Below are 16,199 nucleotides of genomic sequence, written 5' to 3' on the forward strand. Positions count from 1 at the left end.
CTACCAGTAAAGGATGCACTCTCATGGGTTCTAGTGTGACCTCTTCACTTCCTTGTTTCACGTATATAAGCTCACACTTTTCAGTAGTTCATTTCAAAGTTTTGGCAATGCTCTAGTTGGACATGTTCTGAGTCTTGTTTTTATCACTGTTAGCCTCCAATGTGCTTAGACTCTTTGTCTGTTCCTTTGATTACCCTTTGGATTATCCTCTGGTTCTGTTGTGTGATGCCAGATTGTGTTTTGACCATTGTCTGTTACTGTGTTGGATTGTGTATTGGTACTGCCAATAAAGCCTTCCTGCATATGGATCCGAAATCAGATCCTGAGTCCAGTGCATTACTACAGGTATAACATATCAAATTCTACCATAAGAAACTGCTAAAATGAAAGATTACACAATAGGATACAGATATGAGACCAGTAACTTTGTTGCGTAATTTCCACAGCCACTGAGTATTATATGTGGGTGTTCTCACTAAACAAACTTCCAATGAATGCATGTCTGAATTATTCTTTACAATGCAGAATGCAAGTCTGCGCTTGTCTGTCATTCAGTCATGTCCTTTAGAATAAAAATATTAGAGTCCTTAAACAATATGGCATGTTGATATAAATCCATTGATAAAATATCAAGGGCTTCAACAAGGCAGTGCATGGTAATAGGTATTCTGTAAGCAAATTTTCTTCAGGTTTTTTAGAAAGTAAATGTAAATATACAAGAACACAGCTTAATAAACAGATGGATGATCATTCATCATTAATTGAAAATGGAAAAATTGTTCATATAAATATTGATATATAAATATTGATATAGAAACATATAAATGACATATATAGAAGGATTAGAACACAGGCACATTGTGATTAGACACAGGCTACAAAAGGGTTATTTGCAAATATTTTGAATAATTCACTAATATTTATGCAATGAGGCTGTCAGTGACGTAACCCAGGGTAAACTAGAAAGAATAGTTTATTCATGTGTCCTTTCAGATAAACATATCATGTGATAACTGAGACATCCTTGTCACCTTGTCACCTTACACCTAATAAGTCTATCGTCACTTGGTCACTTTATACCTTACTTTAGCTCAGTGCAATGCTTTGTTCACACCACACAAAGCATCTCTTTCCTTGACTTGTGTATTATATTTTATTTATTGTATTCTTGTTGTACTTATTTAATTCTATTTTGATCATATTTGTTCGTACTTTTGGGCTGTATGTGCATTTGTAAATTCTGTGCCTTATATTACATGTAAGCAATTTACATGAGCCTCAGTAGAGGCATTTCAGTGTACATATACATAACTTTGTACAAATGGCACAAAAATGGCACAAATGGCATAATATATGGCCAAAAGTATTTGGACACCTGACCATCACACCTATATATGCCCATTCCAAAACCATGGGCATTAACATGGACAAAGTTCTCCCTTTGTTGTTGTAACAGCCTCCACTCTTCTAGGAAGGCTTTCAAGTAGATTTCGAACATAGCTGTGGGGATTTTATGCCCGTTCAGCCACAGTCGACTTCTTCCACATCAGCCATGGCAAGCTATATCTTTATGGATCTCACTTTGTGCACTGGAGCATTGTTTGAGCCCCTATGTTTCAGTGAAGGGAATTCTTAATACTACAGCATACGAAGGCATCCTATACAATTGTGTACTTCCAACTTTGGATAAGAACCACATACCGTATGGGTTTGATGGTCAGGTGTACTTGAAATGAAAAAATGTAATTAAAATTGAAGGACTAATGTCTTCTTGTGTGCATCCTGGTGCTGGAAATGAACACTGGTATAAATTTGGATAATGAATGGATAGGCCTTTCCTTCATCCATTTAAATCATGCATCATTCTCTCACGTACAGCATATAAACATTTATATAAACACTGATGTATGGAGGAGTGACCGGTTTGGCCTCAGGGCACCAGCGTGTATAAACCCGCCTCCATTCCCTTTCAGCAGCTGCTCCAGTCCGAGTGTGCCAAACACACACGTAGATGTGCAATGGAGCTGTTCACTGCGATCATACATGCTGTTTCACTGAGTTTTGTACTGGCTGGAGCTGGGGTACACTGGACATATAAAGGCAAGTACTATTACTTTTGTAAATTAGATTTAAATTAGATTTATATTTACTCCTTCAGTATTATAGTGCTGGTCTTATATAAGCACCTTAGTCTTGAGGTTAATTAACTCAGCAATCGAATATTGTTATGTATGACACTCACAACCTTCCCACAGTTGTATTAGACATGTGGGTAGAGTGGCACTGGGCTGAAGTCAGCTCTTTGAGAAAACATGTAATAAAATGTAATGCACTCACAAAAAATAATAATAATAACAATAATAATGATAATAATAAAAAAATTCTGTACCATTTATTGTCTCTGGGGTGGTACCTTTATCTGTTACATGTCTGCAAATGTGGGTATAGTGTACCCTAAAAAAAAAAAAAAAAGGAAGGTACATATTTGGAGTGTAATTACCTTTTAAAAAATTAAAAGTACACTGTGCATCTAGATAAAAGACACACACTAAAAATACAGAAGGTGTATCTTTAAGGGTATCATTCCAGAGACAGGGAAAGGTACAGGTTAGGACCTTTTTGTGGGAGTGTGGGAAAACTTGTACTTGTGGATATTTGAGGTTTCTACAACACAGTGTTATGTTTTAGTTTTCACCCTAGCTCAATGCTGCTATTTTTATCCCTATAGATTTTCTCCGAACCGTTTATTTACCCAGTAAATACATTACAACATGTCTGATTTTCAAATTTGCCAGAATCTCAGAGCACAAGCACAAGTGAGACTATTAAAATGCCAACGCGTTGTGAAGGCATGCCAGTGCTGGAGTCTGTTTTTCAGCCTTAACGCTCCTCAGATAACGATCACACACTCGTTTTCCAGCCGGAAGACATGGCGTAGACAGGAATGTGTTGTGATAAAGCTGTCTATTTGGCAGAGGGATCTCTGGATCAGGCGCACTGGCCGGATGAGTATCCCGCATGCAGTGGCCGTAAACAGTCTCCCATCGACATCCAGCGGCGCAACGTGCGGTTCAACCCGCACATGCTGCAGCTCGAGATGACCGGATATGGCGAGGTGAAGAACGGCAACTTCCTCATGATCAACAACGGGCACTCGGGTAAATGTCTCTCACCCTATTCTATACACTTCCTCTAGAAATGCTTAGAAAAGGTTCAGTGGGTTAAAAGTACTGGGAATGAAAATACTCCGAGGAAATACTGCTGATCCACATCAATGCATGAACAAACTCCCCAAAGCTTACATTAGCTCTAATTCTAATTCAGCACAGAACTCAACTTACAAATCAGGTTCTTACCTGCCAAGCTGTTTTCTTCATCACTTCACCTGAATGGAACATGGCGCAGGTTTCCCATCCCTCCTCCATGCATGCCAGTACAGGTGGGGCTGGATATAAAACTATAAAACTGCCTGACATTACACACCTCCACAACTACACACCTCACACAGCTTGCTTCCAATAAGCCCAGTGAATACATTTTTCAGAAAATCAAAAATTATGTACACACACACACACACACACACACATATATGTATATATATATATATATGTATATATATATATATATATATATATATACTCACACACACACTTAACTAGTTTTTATAGACTTTGACCCACTTAAACCCAAAAAGTTGTTCAAAAGTCTTAGGCACCCTATTTCTTTTTGTACAAATTTTGTTATAGATTTTTGTTTTATGACTTCTACATTGTCGAGTCAGTACAAAAACATTTCCAGACATTAGCTTTCCAGCACAAAATTAAATGTTACAGAAGAATGTTTGTATGTCAGTAATGAAAGCAGCATATTACGTAAAAGACCGCTTTTCAGACAAAAAAACATAATGAAGGCTGCTGGGTTTTTCTGCAGAAATAAGAAGCAAGTGTGACAGTCAAAGTCTCCAGAAGCAAGAGGCTCAGTACAACTAATTTCCTTATAAAACTGCACAAATTGTACTTGAGACTACTAATTTTTTAAAGCAAAGGTTCATCACACCAAATATTGACTTCGTTTCATTTATTACTGTTTACTGCTCTTTATATGCTCTTTATGTGTATTTTTTAGTGTAGAAAGATTTAATTTGATTATTTTTGAAGGCATCTTTGCTCTACAGCATTTCTTTGCAGGTGCCTAAGGCTTTTACACAGTACTGTACATCCACCTATAAGTCATGTTAAAAGAACGTTGACATTCTACAAATACAGAGCATAAGAGTAAGAATTATTTAAACGCGCCTGTCTAGAGTCAAGTGCCTCTTGACTTTTTAATGTGTTTCCCATCTCATGTTCAAGTGTAAGAATAATGATTGGAACAAAGTGAAATCATGTTTGGAATCAATCATTCAAATATCTTAATACAAAGAGAGAAACTGAATAATTCAAGGCAAGAATAAGACTCCTAGATTCCTTCCTTGTATCATTTTTGCTTTTTATATTTATGTCTTTTTTCTATTACTCTTCATGAACACTCTAATAGTGGATTTCATGTTACCAGTGATCATGAGGGTTATTGAGTTTTCTCCCTCTTTTTGGTTTCCCCAGTCCAAATTAACCTTCCGCCCACTATGGTGATAACGAAGGGGCTGCCAGACCGCTACACGGCTGTTCAAATGCACTTACATTGGGGTGGATGGGATCTGGAAGCCAGTGGCTCTGAACATACTGTGGATGGCATCCGTTATATGGCAGAAGTAAGACATTTTGTTGTTTTAATATCACTGTTGTGCTCAATGTGCTCACCTTATGTATAGCAATATAAGTGTGAAGTAGAAAGAAACTGGTGATTTATTAATTTAGCACTCCTCCAGTGTCTATTTCAAGTCTTGGACAAATACCAGCTAATTCCTTTCATGTAATAAATGTCTTATCACCTAACATAACATGTGGAGCAACTAAAACTAAACTATCACTAAAGTACTCCTGTATGATCTTTATGAGAGCTGTGATTTAATTCCTGCAATCAAGTATGACTTTGTGCTAAATCATGTGGCTTGGTGTGTTTCCCAGCTTCATGTGGTCCACTACAACTCTGATAAGTACAAGAGCTTTAATGAGGCCAAGGATAAGCCTGATGGTCTGGCAGTGTTGGCCTTCTTTTATGAGGTATGACATAACACAATTATTAGTCTTAACATACCAAAATGAGCTGCAAATTATGTAAAAAAAATTTTGTACAACTTCATTTGGGTATGAGACTGCCATCTTGTGGAAACAGAGCAAAAAGAATATTTGAATTCTTGACTTTTTGAAAATTAGAATGTTACCTGCAGAAAGCATTTAATAAAAAATTGCATTGTTTTTAACATTTTCCATTATTTCTAATGCATAGAAATGTAAATGATTTACTGTCAAACTATTTTTTTTAATTTTCATTACTCAACTGGGGTTCTTTAACTAGTTAACTAGGTTTCTTCTGCAGGTCTGAAAATATATGGAATTCCAACGCACTGATTTGTAGACCTGGAAAAGTGGAAATTAGGAAAATGTTCTGCAAAATGTACAAATATTGTTGTCAGAATGATACAGATCCAAGACAATGAGGTGCTGAATCTATATTCATCCGATTCTCTTATTCTTTGCACTTATTGCACTTATTCTTTGGGATATGATCATATTTCATGGTTTGTCTTTTCAGCTAAGGGCCCATGAAATTTAGCAAAAAATACTGAACATACTCTGCAGTATATAAGTCTGAAAAATGCACAAAAAAATCTTGAAAAAAGCTGTTTTTTTTTGTTCACTAGAATGCGCATGAACCCTAGTTACCTATTTAATTAGACTTTCTGCCACTATGATCAGTACTATGACCTGCTAATACTTTCATTAGTAGCTGGAACAAGTACAATTATTGAGACAATTTCTCTAAAATGTAAGTGCAGTGCAGGGTCAGGCACTCTACTAAACGAGGCCATTGATCTAGTCATCGTGTTTCGGCTCACTGGCTTCTATTTTAATCCCAGAGGAATACATGCAGGCCATACTGGCTAGTGTTAGTGTTAGTGTTAGTGCCTGGCTGTTGTTACAGCACTGCTACAGGCTTTCTCCTCAGCTGCATTATGCAGTCTGTCTCTAGCTCACAGTTTCTGCTTGTACCCAAGCTTTTAGCATTGATTTATGAATGCATTGATTCGCACAAGCATATGGAAAAATGTGTTTATCAGGGTCTACTGTCAGACTGACAATAATATTTTTTGATGTGTGTCTTTGCTTGTACCTAGGATGGGCATTTTGAGAACACATACTACAGCGACTTCATCAATAACCTGGCAAAAGTCAAATATGCAGGTACCTAATGAATGTTATGACAGACATTTTGCATCAACACTCAGTCCTCATACACTTCCTTTCTATGACCTTTCTCAGGGCAGTCCATGAATATCTCTACTCTAAATGTACGTTCCATGCTCCCTGAGAACCTCGCCCATTTCTTCAGATATGAGGGCTCTCTCACGACGCCACCATGCTACGAGAGCATCCTGTGGACTGTGTTTGATACCCCCATCACCCTGTCCCATAACCAGGTATTTCATGCTTATAATGCTTTTCAAATCTAACAACAGTCTCAAATGAATCTCTAATGAATGACTGTGACTTGCAGATCAGGAAGCTGGAGAGCACACTTATGGACCTGGAAAATAAGACCCTGTGGAATGACTACCGCATGGCACAACCTCTCAATGACCGAGTGGTAGAGTCCTCATTCCTCCCTCGCCTGGGCAAAGGCAGTACGTACACCAGCTCTTTCTATTCAAAAGCAGTGGTTAAATATAATTTTGTGTGCAGCTACATTTTGTTTTATTATTATCTCTTGTCAGTATTTTGTAGGCAAGAGGAGATTGAGGCAAAGCTTTTAAATATTGAAAGCATGATTACCTCTCTTGGAAAACATATACACTCAGGTATGATTTACTTGTGCCATCACTGTAGGAAATTGAATTGACTTGCTTTTCTTAACTATAGATAGAAAACTAGTCATTGTACAAAGCGTTTTCTTACCTTGCTTGCTGTTTAGATGGCGGTTATAGGCCTACCAACAAAGGTAAGCATGAATTACGTTTTTTTTCAATGTTCAAGTAGTGAATGTACCGGAAAAGACTAACAACACTCTCTTCCTTTTTTCCCTTAAGAGCCACAGGCAATATTCCCACTAGTGCTTAATTTCCCTACAAACAAGCTAGAGAGTTTTGCTCTGATGAACCTGGCTCACCCAATGAACCTGCATTCCTTTACGGTGTGCATGAACCTGCGTATGCACTTACGCCCTGTGCACACTGTGCTTTCCTACTCCACCTCCAAAAATGAAAACGAGCTCACGATCACCATGGGCTACGAGGTGGGGCTCTGGATTGGAAATGAGTTCGTCAACCTTCCCCATGAGCTGCGCCCCCGTGCCTGGGCACATTACTGTCTGACCTGGGCTTCACACACTGGAGGGGCTGAGCTCTGGGTGAACGGTGTTGCTGGTGAGGAGCAGTACCTGCGAGCAGGCTACACCATTCCTCCTGGTGGTGACCTCATCCTGGGAAAGGACCAGGATGGCTTCCTGGGAATCTCTGATTCGGATGCATTCGTGGGCTATATGACAGATGTGAATATATGGGATTATGTGCTGGGTCCTGAGGAAATCCAGGAAGAAATGAACTGTGAGAGAAACTCAGGGAAAGGCAACGTGCTGAATTGGGGTGTCACACGCATGAGTCTGTATGGAGGAGTCCAGCTGGAGACTGAACACAAGTGCTCCTGATTCAACACATTTAACTTCTTCTAAATAACATGAATAACATGATGTTGATTTTCTCTTCTCTGAAGCACTGACTGTTGATCATTATTCCTTTGGGTTTCAAGTATAATATCAGTTTTGTACTTAAAATTCTCTGCTATGTAAGACCACAAATATAATATACATATACATATACATATCTACAAGCATTCAATAAACTTTAGAATAATAAAAAATTATTTGCATATTTTAATAGAATATGTTTTTAAAATAAAGTAACAAACAAGATATATATTTTTTTTCCAACATGTAGTTAAAGTTTTCCAACTTGAAGTTAAACTTTATACACACAAGTAATAAGTAAACTCTAGGATATCTCAGCAGTTCTTTGGCTAATCTTATATTATATTAAAAAAAAAAGAGAAAATAGTGCATTTTAGTCAGGATTTCTAAACCTACAGTCATAGAAAAGTGTAAGGGTCATTTTAACAGTTGAAGGGTTTTACATGGAGTATCAATGAAACTGTGTACTACTTCATCGTGTTTGCTGGACATAGTTGAAAGCATGAATAAGTTCACTTAATAAGTAAAAACATGTCAACAGAATGCGAAACTTCTTGCTGATTCATTCAACTGTTGCTACACCAGATTTTAGAACTTGCCTTGGTCTGATCTCAGGTTCCAGACAGCTTGTAAAATTGCAGTGCACACATGTAATACTAGCAGAGCCAGGATTTGTTCTACTATAATTATGTTGGCTATTAAACATCAACACTAGGTGCAGCCTGACAATGTCAGACATATAATTACACTTTCAGCTGATGTATGATGTATGTTCTTTAGGAAGCAGACCGACTTTTTTTTAAACACCTGATGCCCTTTATAGTTAGTCTGCAGTCTGCTTTCTAGTCATCAGTTGAAAGGAGACACAACATAAAAATATGATTTCAAACCAATGTATACAGAGCTTCAGACCTAGACTAAAGGTCTGATATATACATAAAAAGGACTCAGTAAGCCATCCCGTGCTTAGAAGGTTGTAATTACATCCTTTACATGGTCTGTCACTTCAGCCTCTTGCATCCTAGAACCCTCATCCTCCACCGCAATCTCCACTTTGTTCCTCTTAGCAAACAGCTTGCTGATCTCCAAGAAGGTGGAACCCTTGGTTTCTGGGATGACCACCCAAATGTAGATGAGTGTGACCAGGCAGATGAATGCAAAGACGATGAAGCTGTAGGCCCCTAGACCTTTCTGTAGAAAGCACACATGGAAAACATAAGGAATGCAGTCCTGCTCATTAGCTGTTGTGTTGACTGTTATGAGGTCCTATGGGTGTATTCAGTCTGAGACCATAAATCTCTCAAACGAGACCAGAGAGCCTTCAAACTACCAATTACCAGTGTGTCTTTAAATGTTCAAAGATTTGACCAATTCAGAAACTTCTTAGATCAACTTCTTAATCAAATCAGTTTCTTTAGTGTGTTTGCTTTTGAATTGCGGGTGAACGCTGACCTCTAGGAAGGGGAACACCAGGCCTACAGTGAAGTTTGAAAGCCAGTGCACGGAGCCTGCCACCATAAAAGCTGCAGGTCTTGAGGACTGGCGGAAAATCTCAGTGGTAATCACGGTCGGAATTGGACCTGTAATAGGAAGTGAGCACCAGAAGCCCTTTACTCAATTTTCAGAACACTTTTTTTTCAGGAGCATGTTCACTGAGAATGTAGGGGAATGAATTTAAGAGTCTGCTTTATGTTTGTCATGCAGTGACACTTACTATCCAAAAAAGGAGGTATTAGACAAAATAAATTGAGAACCATTGGATTAGATGAGATCAATTTTGCACTTACTTGGGCCTATGGCGTGGCCAATGACATAAATGATGACACAGGCAATGCTGACATAGGGCATCCACTGCAGGGTCTCCTACGATAGTACAGCAGACTATTAATGCACTGTAACTTTTTCACATTTATGAACATCCTTCTGACACTGACTAGACAAAGAACTGCTGCAACAGCATGTTCTCCGTCCCAGCGTTCCAGTCCTCTATTTATGACATCTATCACACTCCACGGATGATATTTATTACAATGGTGAGCCCGCAGGCACTTACAGTGAAAATTGAAAAAGATTTTGAGTGTTATACTGGGAGATTGGTGATATGGGGTGTACCTGCAGACTGAGAGCTACAGTGAGGATCACGCAGGCTGCACAGCAGATCCCGAACCCAATCAGAAGCAGCAGCTTCCTGCCAGAGGCTTCCACTATAAACACCTGTGCAATGGCAAAACACACTCATGAATGACCAGTCATGTGGAACAGCTTGGTCATGGTTTGTTTAAACACTTACTGCAGCAAAGGTCATGAATACATTCACAGCCCCTGTTCCAGCAGTCACATATTGAATGTGGTTCTCGTTCACTCCGGCGGAAGCAAAGATGCTGTCCGCATAGTAATAAATCTGCGGATAGACGTGGGATTCAATCTCAGTAAAATCACATATTAAACCAGCTGCAACAAAACCATAATGGCGTGCATTAAAAGCACATGGAAAGATGTAACAGGAAAGAATGGTGTTCTGAGTGGTTTGTAGTCAGTGTGGCGTGGCTTACAGCGTTCACTCCTGACAACTGCTGGCCCATGTTCATGATAATTATGGACAACAGCTGCCAGCGCAGAGAGCGGAAGGTGAAGAGCTTGAGCACAGAAAGCTGGGCCTCGGCTTTCTCTGACTGAGCTTCAAGTCGCATCTCTGTCATCTCCTCTTCTACGTCCTTCCATCCTCTCAGACGCTGCAGTGCTGCAACACAGCACAGCACACTCTATTCTATATAAGGTTTAACATTATTCAGCTGATAGAGACTGGAAGGAAATTAAATGTTATGAAAATTTGTAAGCAAATAATACATTCTTACTATGGTGGATGTTAAGCATTTTCCAAAATCATTACACTGACTGAATAGATTCACTGCTGCTTTGTCTTGTTTGTACATGATGTGTCATTTTTTAGTTACTCACATCCTTGTCTTGTGCAACTGAAAAGTCACTGCTCAGGGAAAACAGAAAGTGGCCAGTTCTCACAAGCTAGCTGCATGTCTAAACATATCTAATCTTAAACATGAATTATGCTGCCCCCTGTGTAGGGGAGGAGCAGCAGACGGGACAGTTAATAACTGGGTTGCCAGATTGAGCTAGTTGAAAAATAATCTATGGCCACCAAGATGTCGTTTTATGGTGAATAATCTGAATTAAATCTAATAAATTTCTGCGAACAACACTTACAAAGCAAACTGTGTGTGTAGATGGTGTGTCTATGATGTACAAAACATAGACATAATTTATATTGTAAAGTATATTACAAAGATTGGGAGAAGGAAGGAGGGATTATGGAGTGGATATCAGTAATGTGTGTACCACTGACCGTTTTCCCATGCAAATGCTAAGAAAAAGAAGAAAAATATGTCTCTCTTCTCAATTTCCCAAGGTTTTGGGCTAGTTTCAGGTCTTTTGTGTGGATTTTGAGATGCAGCTGGGCTGAAAATCCTGCTGAAACATAGCAACCCTGAATATTGGCTCTTTTGTGTTTATCTCAGTGGGAAGCACATCTGCTGTACTGAACACCTTTGAAGGTAAATCTTGGTCTAAAAGTAAGTTAAGCTGCCCTCAACTGTCTGTACAACTGCCTCTTCAAGGACTGCCTGCTAAGTCTTCCCAAACTTATTAGATTGCACTTCCTTCTCTACTTCATCTCAGAAATAATGATAATAATAATAATAATAATAATAATAATACTAATAATAAAAACTATACCAGTCCTGGCTTTATTTTCGTCACCCTTCTGAATGAGCATGTAACGGGGACTCTCAGGGAAGAAGGGCAACACAAGCAGCTCAATGAGAGCAGGAATGCCAGTGAGACCCAGCATGATAGGCCAACCTACAGAGAGGACAGAACACCACAAGTTCTCTTCACCACTATCTGGCTAACACTCATGTATACATAATCCACATAATATTTATGTTAGACAGCAGTAATGATAATATAATGATTGAGAGAATTGTTAGACTTGCAAAACTAGCAAATTTAATTTGAGCTGCTATTATATCTACCACACCTCATATTATATCTTCCAATGGAAAATACTCACTGTATTATAACAGTGCATTATATTTATTCAGTTACATTTATTTATTAGAGGTTTCTATCCATTTCTGCAGTTTTAGTTAATAATCTTCTAGAGAAAAACCTTAGCCGCTTGTTTATCTACTTTACCTTCGGCGTTGCCAAGAATATTTCGGATACCAAACACCTGGGCGGTGAGAATGCCAACAGTAATGAAAAGCTGAGGCACAATCCCAACAGCTCCTCTCAGGTTCTTTGGGGCCAGTTCTCCCAAATACATTGGCACCACATTGGACGAAAGGCCTGGAAAAGAGGCATTAAAAACATTATATCCTCATAAACAACTGCAATTTGATATGTATCAGTGAATACCCACCAGCACAGATGCCCACAAAAAAGCGACCCACGATAATGATCTCAAAAGAGCCCAGCACCTCGCTCACACCCATCATTATAGCAGGGCCGATTGAGAAGATGTTGTTGAACAGCAAGGTACCTTTCCTATGAACAAATATGACAGATGTATGATGGTGTAACTTGGTGATTAAATATGAAATAATTCCATGTAACTTTATATAAAGCATAATATGGCATAACATTGTTTTTGTCGTTGTTCTTCCAGTTGCTCCCGTAAGGGGTCGGCACAGCGGATCATTCTTCCGCATGTATGATTTGGCACAGGTCTTACACCCAATGACCTTCCTTACGCAACCCTCCCATTTTATCCGGGCTTGGGACTGGCACTTAGAGTACACTCCCAGTGGCTGGGTTATAATATGGCATAATATTATTTATAGCTTAACATTCAGAAATGAATGTTAGGCTATAATAAATCCTGATGTCAAAAGGGGCCTACTTCTTAAAGAACTAGATGAAAATCAGACAAAATCACATAAAACATATCCTGCCAAAAATAAACTGATAAAACATTAAATTAATATCATGTTTTCAATGTTAAAAGTAACTTTTATTACTTATCTATAACTGTTAGAAGAGATATTTCTGTTGTAAACAGCTACCAGCTTGAAAACATAATTCAGTATCTTTAAATTTGGTCATATGTATGACTAGCGCTACATAGTTTGCTAATGAATTAACCAGAAATAAAATATAAGGTAAATAACCAATATTTACTATTAGCTGGAATATGACTTGCTGCCTAGATAATTATCTTAGCTACTCTAATTAATGCTAGTCTAATCTGGCATTAGCAAAGACTAAAGACATGCTAACTTATTTAAATATAGCCAGTTAATTTTAACAAAATCAGTGAACTTTACATCAACATGGTGTTCATGCCTTTTATATGAGTATTTACTTACTCCAGCATATTGAAATATTTTACTGAGGTAGGGTAAGGGGGGCTCATCCTCAAGTTTAAACACACACAGAGAGCTATAGCATTAACTACACTGAGTACCAGCAGATGAAGAATTGTCAGGATTCTTAATATTTTTTTTTCTACATGGATGAACTTGATTTGTAAAATTGATAACTGAGCCAATTAGATTGATATATAGCATACAGTCATTGGACAGATGAGGGAGGACGAGACCATGGAGATTTGTAATGAAAACTTTGAAAGTCTCAATAAAACTGTAAGGAGTAAAAGTATTTTTGGTGGGAAATACTAGTAATAATAGTAAGCACAAGTATTCATTTTCAGTAATACTCAAGTAAAGTATAAATATACCAAAAATAATACTTACGTACAATATATAGTATGTCTAAAGGTTTGTGGAAATCTGACCATCACACCCATATGGGTTTCTTCCTTGAACTGTTGCCACAAAGTTGGAAGCCCACAATTGTATAGGACGTCATTGACGTCATTCAGTGGAACTAGGAAGCGCAAACCTGTTCCAGCATGGCAATGCCCCTGTGCACAAAGCGAGCTCCATGAAGACATGGTTTGCCACGGTTGGAAGAACTCAAGTAGCCTGCACAGAGCCCTGAGCTCAACCCCACAGAACACCTTTGGGATTAACTGGAACACAGACTGTGCCCCAGGCCTCCTCACCTGACATCAGTGTCTGACCTCACTAATGCTCCTGTGGCTGAATGAGCACAAATCCCAACAGCCACAATCCAAAATCTAGTGAAGCCTTCCCAGAAGAGTGGAGGTTATTATAACAGCAAACAAGGATTAAATCTGGAATAGGATGTTCAACAAGCACAAATAGGTGTGATGGTCAGGTGTCCACAAACCTTTGGCCATATAGTGTATATTAACAAAATCGTACAATTAATTAAGTATTTCATGCAATATTGTCCTGATTTAAATGTGAGATAGTACACAAAAAACTGTGATATTTAATTGATATTTATAGTTATAATACTATCATATTTTTATAACATTTCACCTTGATACCAGAATTCTAGCAAGTAAATTAGAATATACTTTTAAAAGAGTGGTTCAATATAGAATGATTAATGGTTATATATGATTCCAAGTAGAACCTTAGGAAGCTAAAAATCCTCAACTATCCAAGGAAACCTCTTTTTCTAAGAGTGTGTGATAAGTAAGCTTGCAGAATGTCATTTGTATTACCACAGGAGAAAAGAAATGAAAAAATAAACAGGTCATTAAGGGAACATTATTAGAAAAAATTGTTATTCAAGGGTTCTTTTGATAGTTGAGGGTTCTTTGATTCCTAGAAAGGTTCTACTTTGAACTCTGTCTGATATAGGAGACAGAGAGAAAAAACACGTAAGCGTTCTAGATTTAGCTTTATTTCCTTTCTTTTTTTAGTCTAAGCGTTATGTGAATCAAAAGATCTGGTTACCTTCCTAAATTATTCACCAGTGGTGCCACCATGAGAGAGCCAAAAAACCCCCCCAAGGGGAACATGGACACAGTCAGGGACCACAGCAGAGTTAACACACCGTTGGTGACCGTGCTATTGCGACTCTCGTACACGCTGGTGTAGAACCTCTGCATTTCCTGAAAATGCATTTGCATGCATTGGATTACATTGGATTACACAGAAACAATACACAAAGATAGTAAATATGTAAACTCAGAGTCAGTACCGGGGCTGGGGAGTTGATAACAGCCACATTGTAGCCGTACTGAAAAGACGAGCCAAATGCAGAGATCAGTGTAGCAAGAGCCAACAGCAGAGTGAGTTTCTGGAAGAGAAACACATGTTTACAAAGGCTTCTAGTTAAACTACACAACTTTGACACATCTTGTAGAAAAATGTTCTGAAGCACAAAACAAAGGCTCAGTGACACAGTCATAGGTTTACAAAGTGTCTCAATCAAAAATATTGTGGTCTTCTTTGGTTGCAACATGAGACACAAATAAAGAAAGTAACAATGTGAATAATAACAAATGACTCACCCCTTTTCTTTCCCCAGGGTTCTCCATATAGATGTCTTTTGACAATGAGAGAGACAGTGACAATGTGTCTGAAACTGTAAAATAACGCCTAATATAAGGTCTGATCACGACATGAATGCCTGCAATCTTTTTTTGGATGCACTTTGGACACTGGCGTCACTGCTTGGGTGCTATTACAGACTTGCTGATCACTGATAAATATCCCGTGCACACTGTGATAAAGTTACAAGCTTGGGATGAGACCTTTCCATGATAACAGGACAATGAATAATAATAGTAGTAATAAAAAAAAAATCTGAATTTCAAACACTGTGAGCTTCAGTTTTGTGTAAGACAAATATATAATAACTTGTCCATTTGTGAATCAAAATGGTGTGGACATTTATCTCAAACCTACAGTAGTAGGAGAGGATAACAGGTTTTGTAAACCTTCCTGTTGAACAGGTGACTTATTCCAAACATTTCATAGGGGCGATTGAGTTACAGGTAACACGGTTGATTGAATGTTGTGAGAACTGAAATGTGCATAAACTGTAATGATTCATGAAAAAGGGCGTTTCATGCATGAGATTTTGAATGGATTCACACAGTAATGGAAAAATAAGATTTTTGAAGACTAGTTCAAGGTAAAGCGTAGTGATAGTAGCTGGATGGATGCGTGATAGACTTACTGACACTTCACTTATGTATATAATGTCTTTTCCTTTACCCACATATTTGTAAATGTAATATCAGTGGATCACAAATGGGACCCCAATCGTGCAAGCTCATAAGCAGTGTGTACAAGCATCTGTCTGCTTATAGCATTTATGGTGCATTTCTGATCCTTGACTAGCTAGACTTGTGAGTTTGTTGTAACAGAAAAACAGTGTATGTGCATATATAAGGGTGTTTTTTTCCCTCCTGAATCCTGGGCTATGTGTTTCAATGCTATTCTGCTTTGCATCTC

General features: G+C 38.3%; 2 protein-coding genes across 2 annotated transcripts; one reads left to right on the plus strand and one right to left on the minus strand.

The window, feature by feature from the left end:
• Positions 1 to 1,985: 1,985 nt before the first annotated feature.
• On the plus strand, positions 1,986 to 8,240 carry ca6 (carbonic anhydrase VI). The gene is made up of 10 exons (XM_026921091.3): positions 1,986 to 2,100; positions 2,976 to 3,158; positions 4,602 to 4,750; positions 5,067 to 5,162; positions 6,278 to 6,344; positions 6,423 to 6,580; positions 6,658 to 6,784; positions 6,875 to 6,958; positions 7,072 to 7,098; positions 7,187 to 8,240. The coding sequence occupies exons 1-10, from the start codon at positions 2,019 to 2,021 to the stop codon at positions 7,801 to 7,803; spliced, it is 1,590 nt and encodes a 529-aa protein (XP_026776892.1). The 5' UTR covers positions 1,986 to 2,018; the 3' UTR covers positions 7,804 to 8,240.
• LOC113530597 (solute carrier family 2, facilitated glucose transporter member 5) lies at positions 8,009 to 15,404 on the minus strand. Its single transcript, XM_034312156.2, has 12 exons — positions 15,251 to 15,404; positions 14,938 to 15,036; positions 14,691 to 14,848; positions 12,281 to 12,405; positions 12,055 to 12,207; positions 11,593 to 11,718; positions 10,395 to 10,582; positions 10,133 to 10,243; positions 9,955 to 10,056; positions 9,630 to 9,705; positions 9,295 to 9,422; positions 8,009 to 9,033 (listed from the first exon to the last, which is right to left on the minus strand). Exons 1-12 carry the CDS (start codon positions 15,275 to 15,277, stop codon positions 8,809 to 8,811), a joined length of 1,518 nt encoding a protein of 505 aa, XP_034168047.1. The 5' UTR covers positions 15,278 to 15,404; the 3' UTR covers positions 8,009 to 8,808.
• Between the last annotated feature and the right edge of the window lie 795 nt (positions 15,405 to 16,199).

The sequence above is a fragment of the Pangasianodon hypophthalmus genome, chromosome 16 (assembly GCF_027358585.1).
Source record: "Pangasianodon hypophthalmus isolate fPanHyp1 chromosome 16, fPanHyp1.pri, whole genome shotgun sequence".
Taxonomy (NCBI): Eukaryota; Metazoa; Chordata; class Actinopteri; order Siluriformes; family Pangasiidae; genus Pangasianodon; species Pangasianodon hypophthalmus.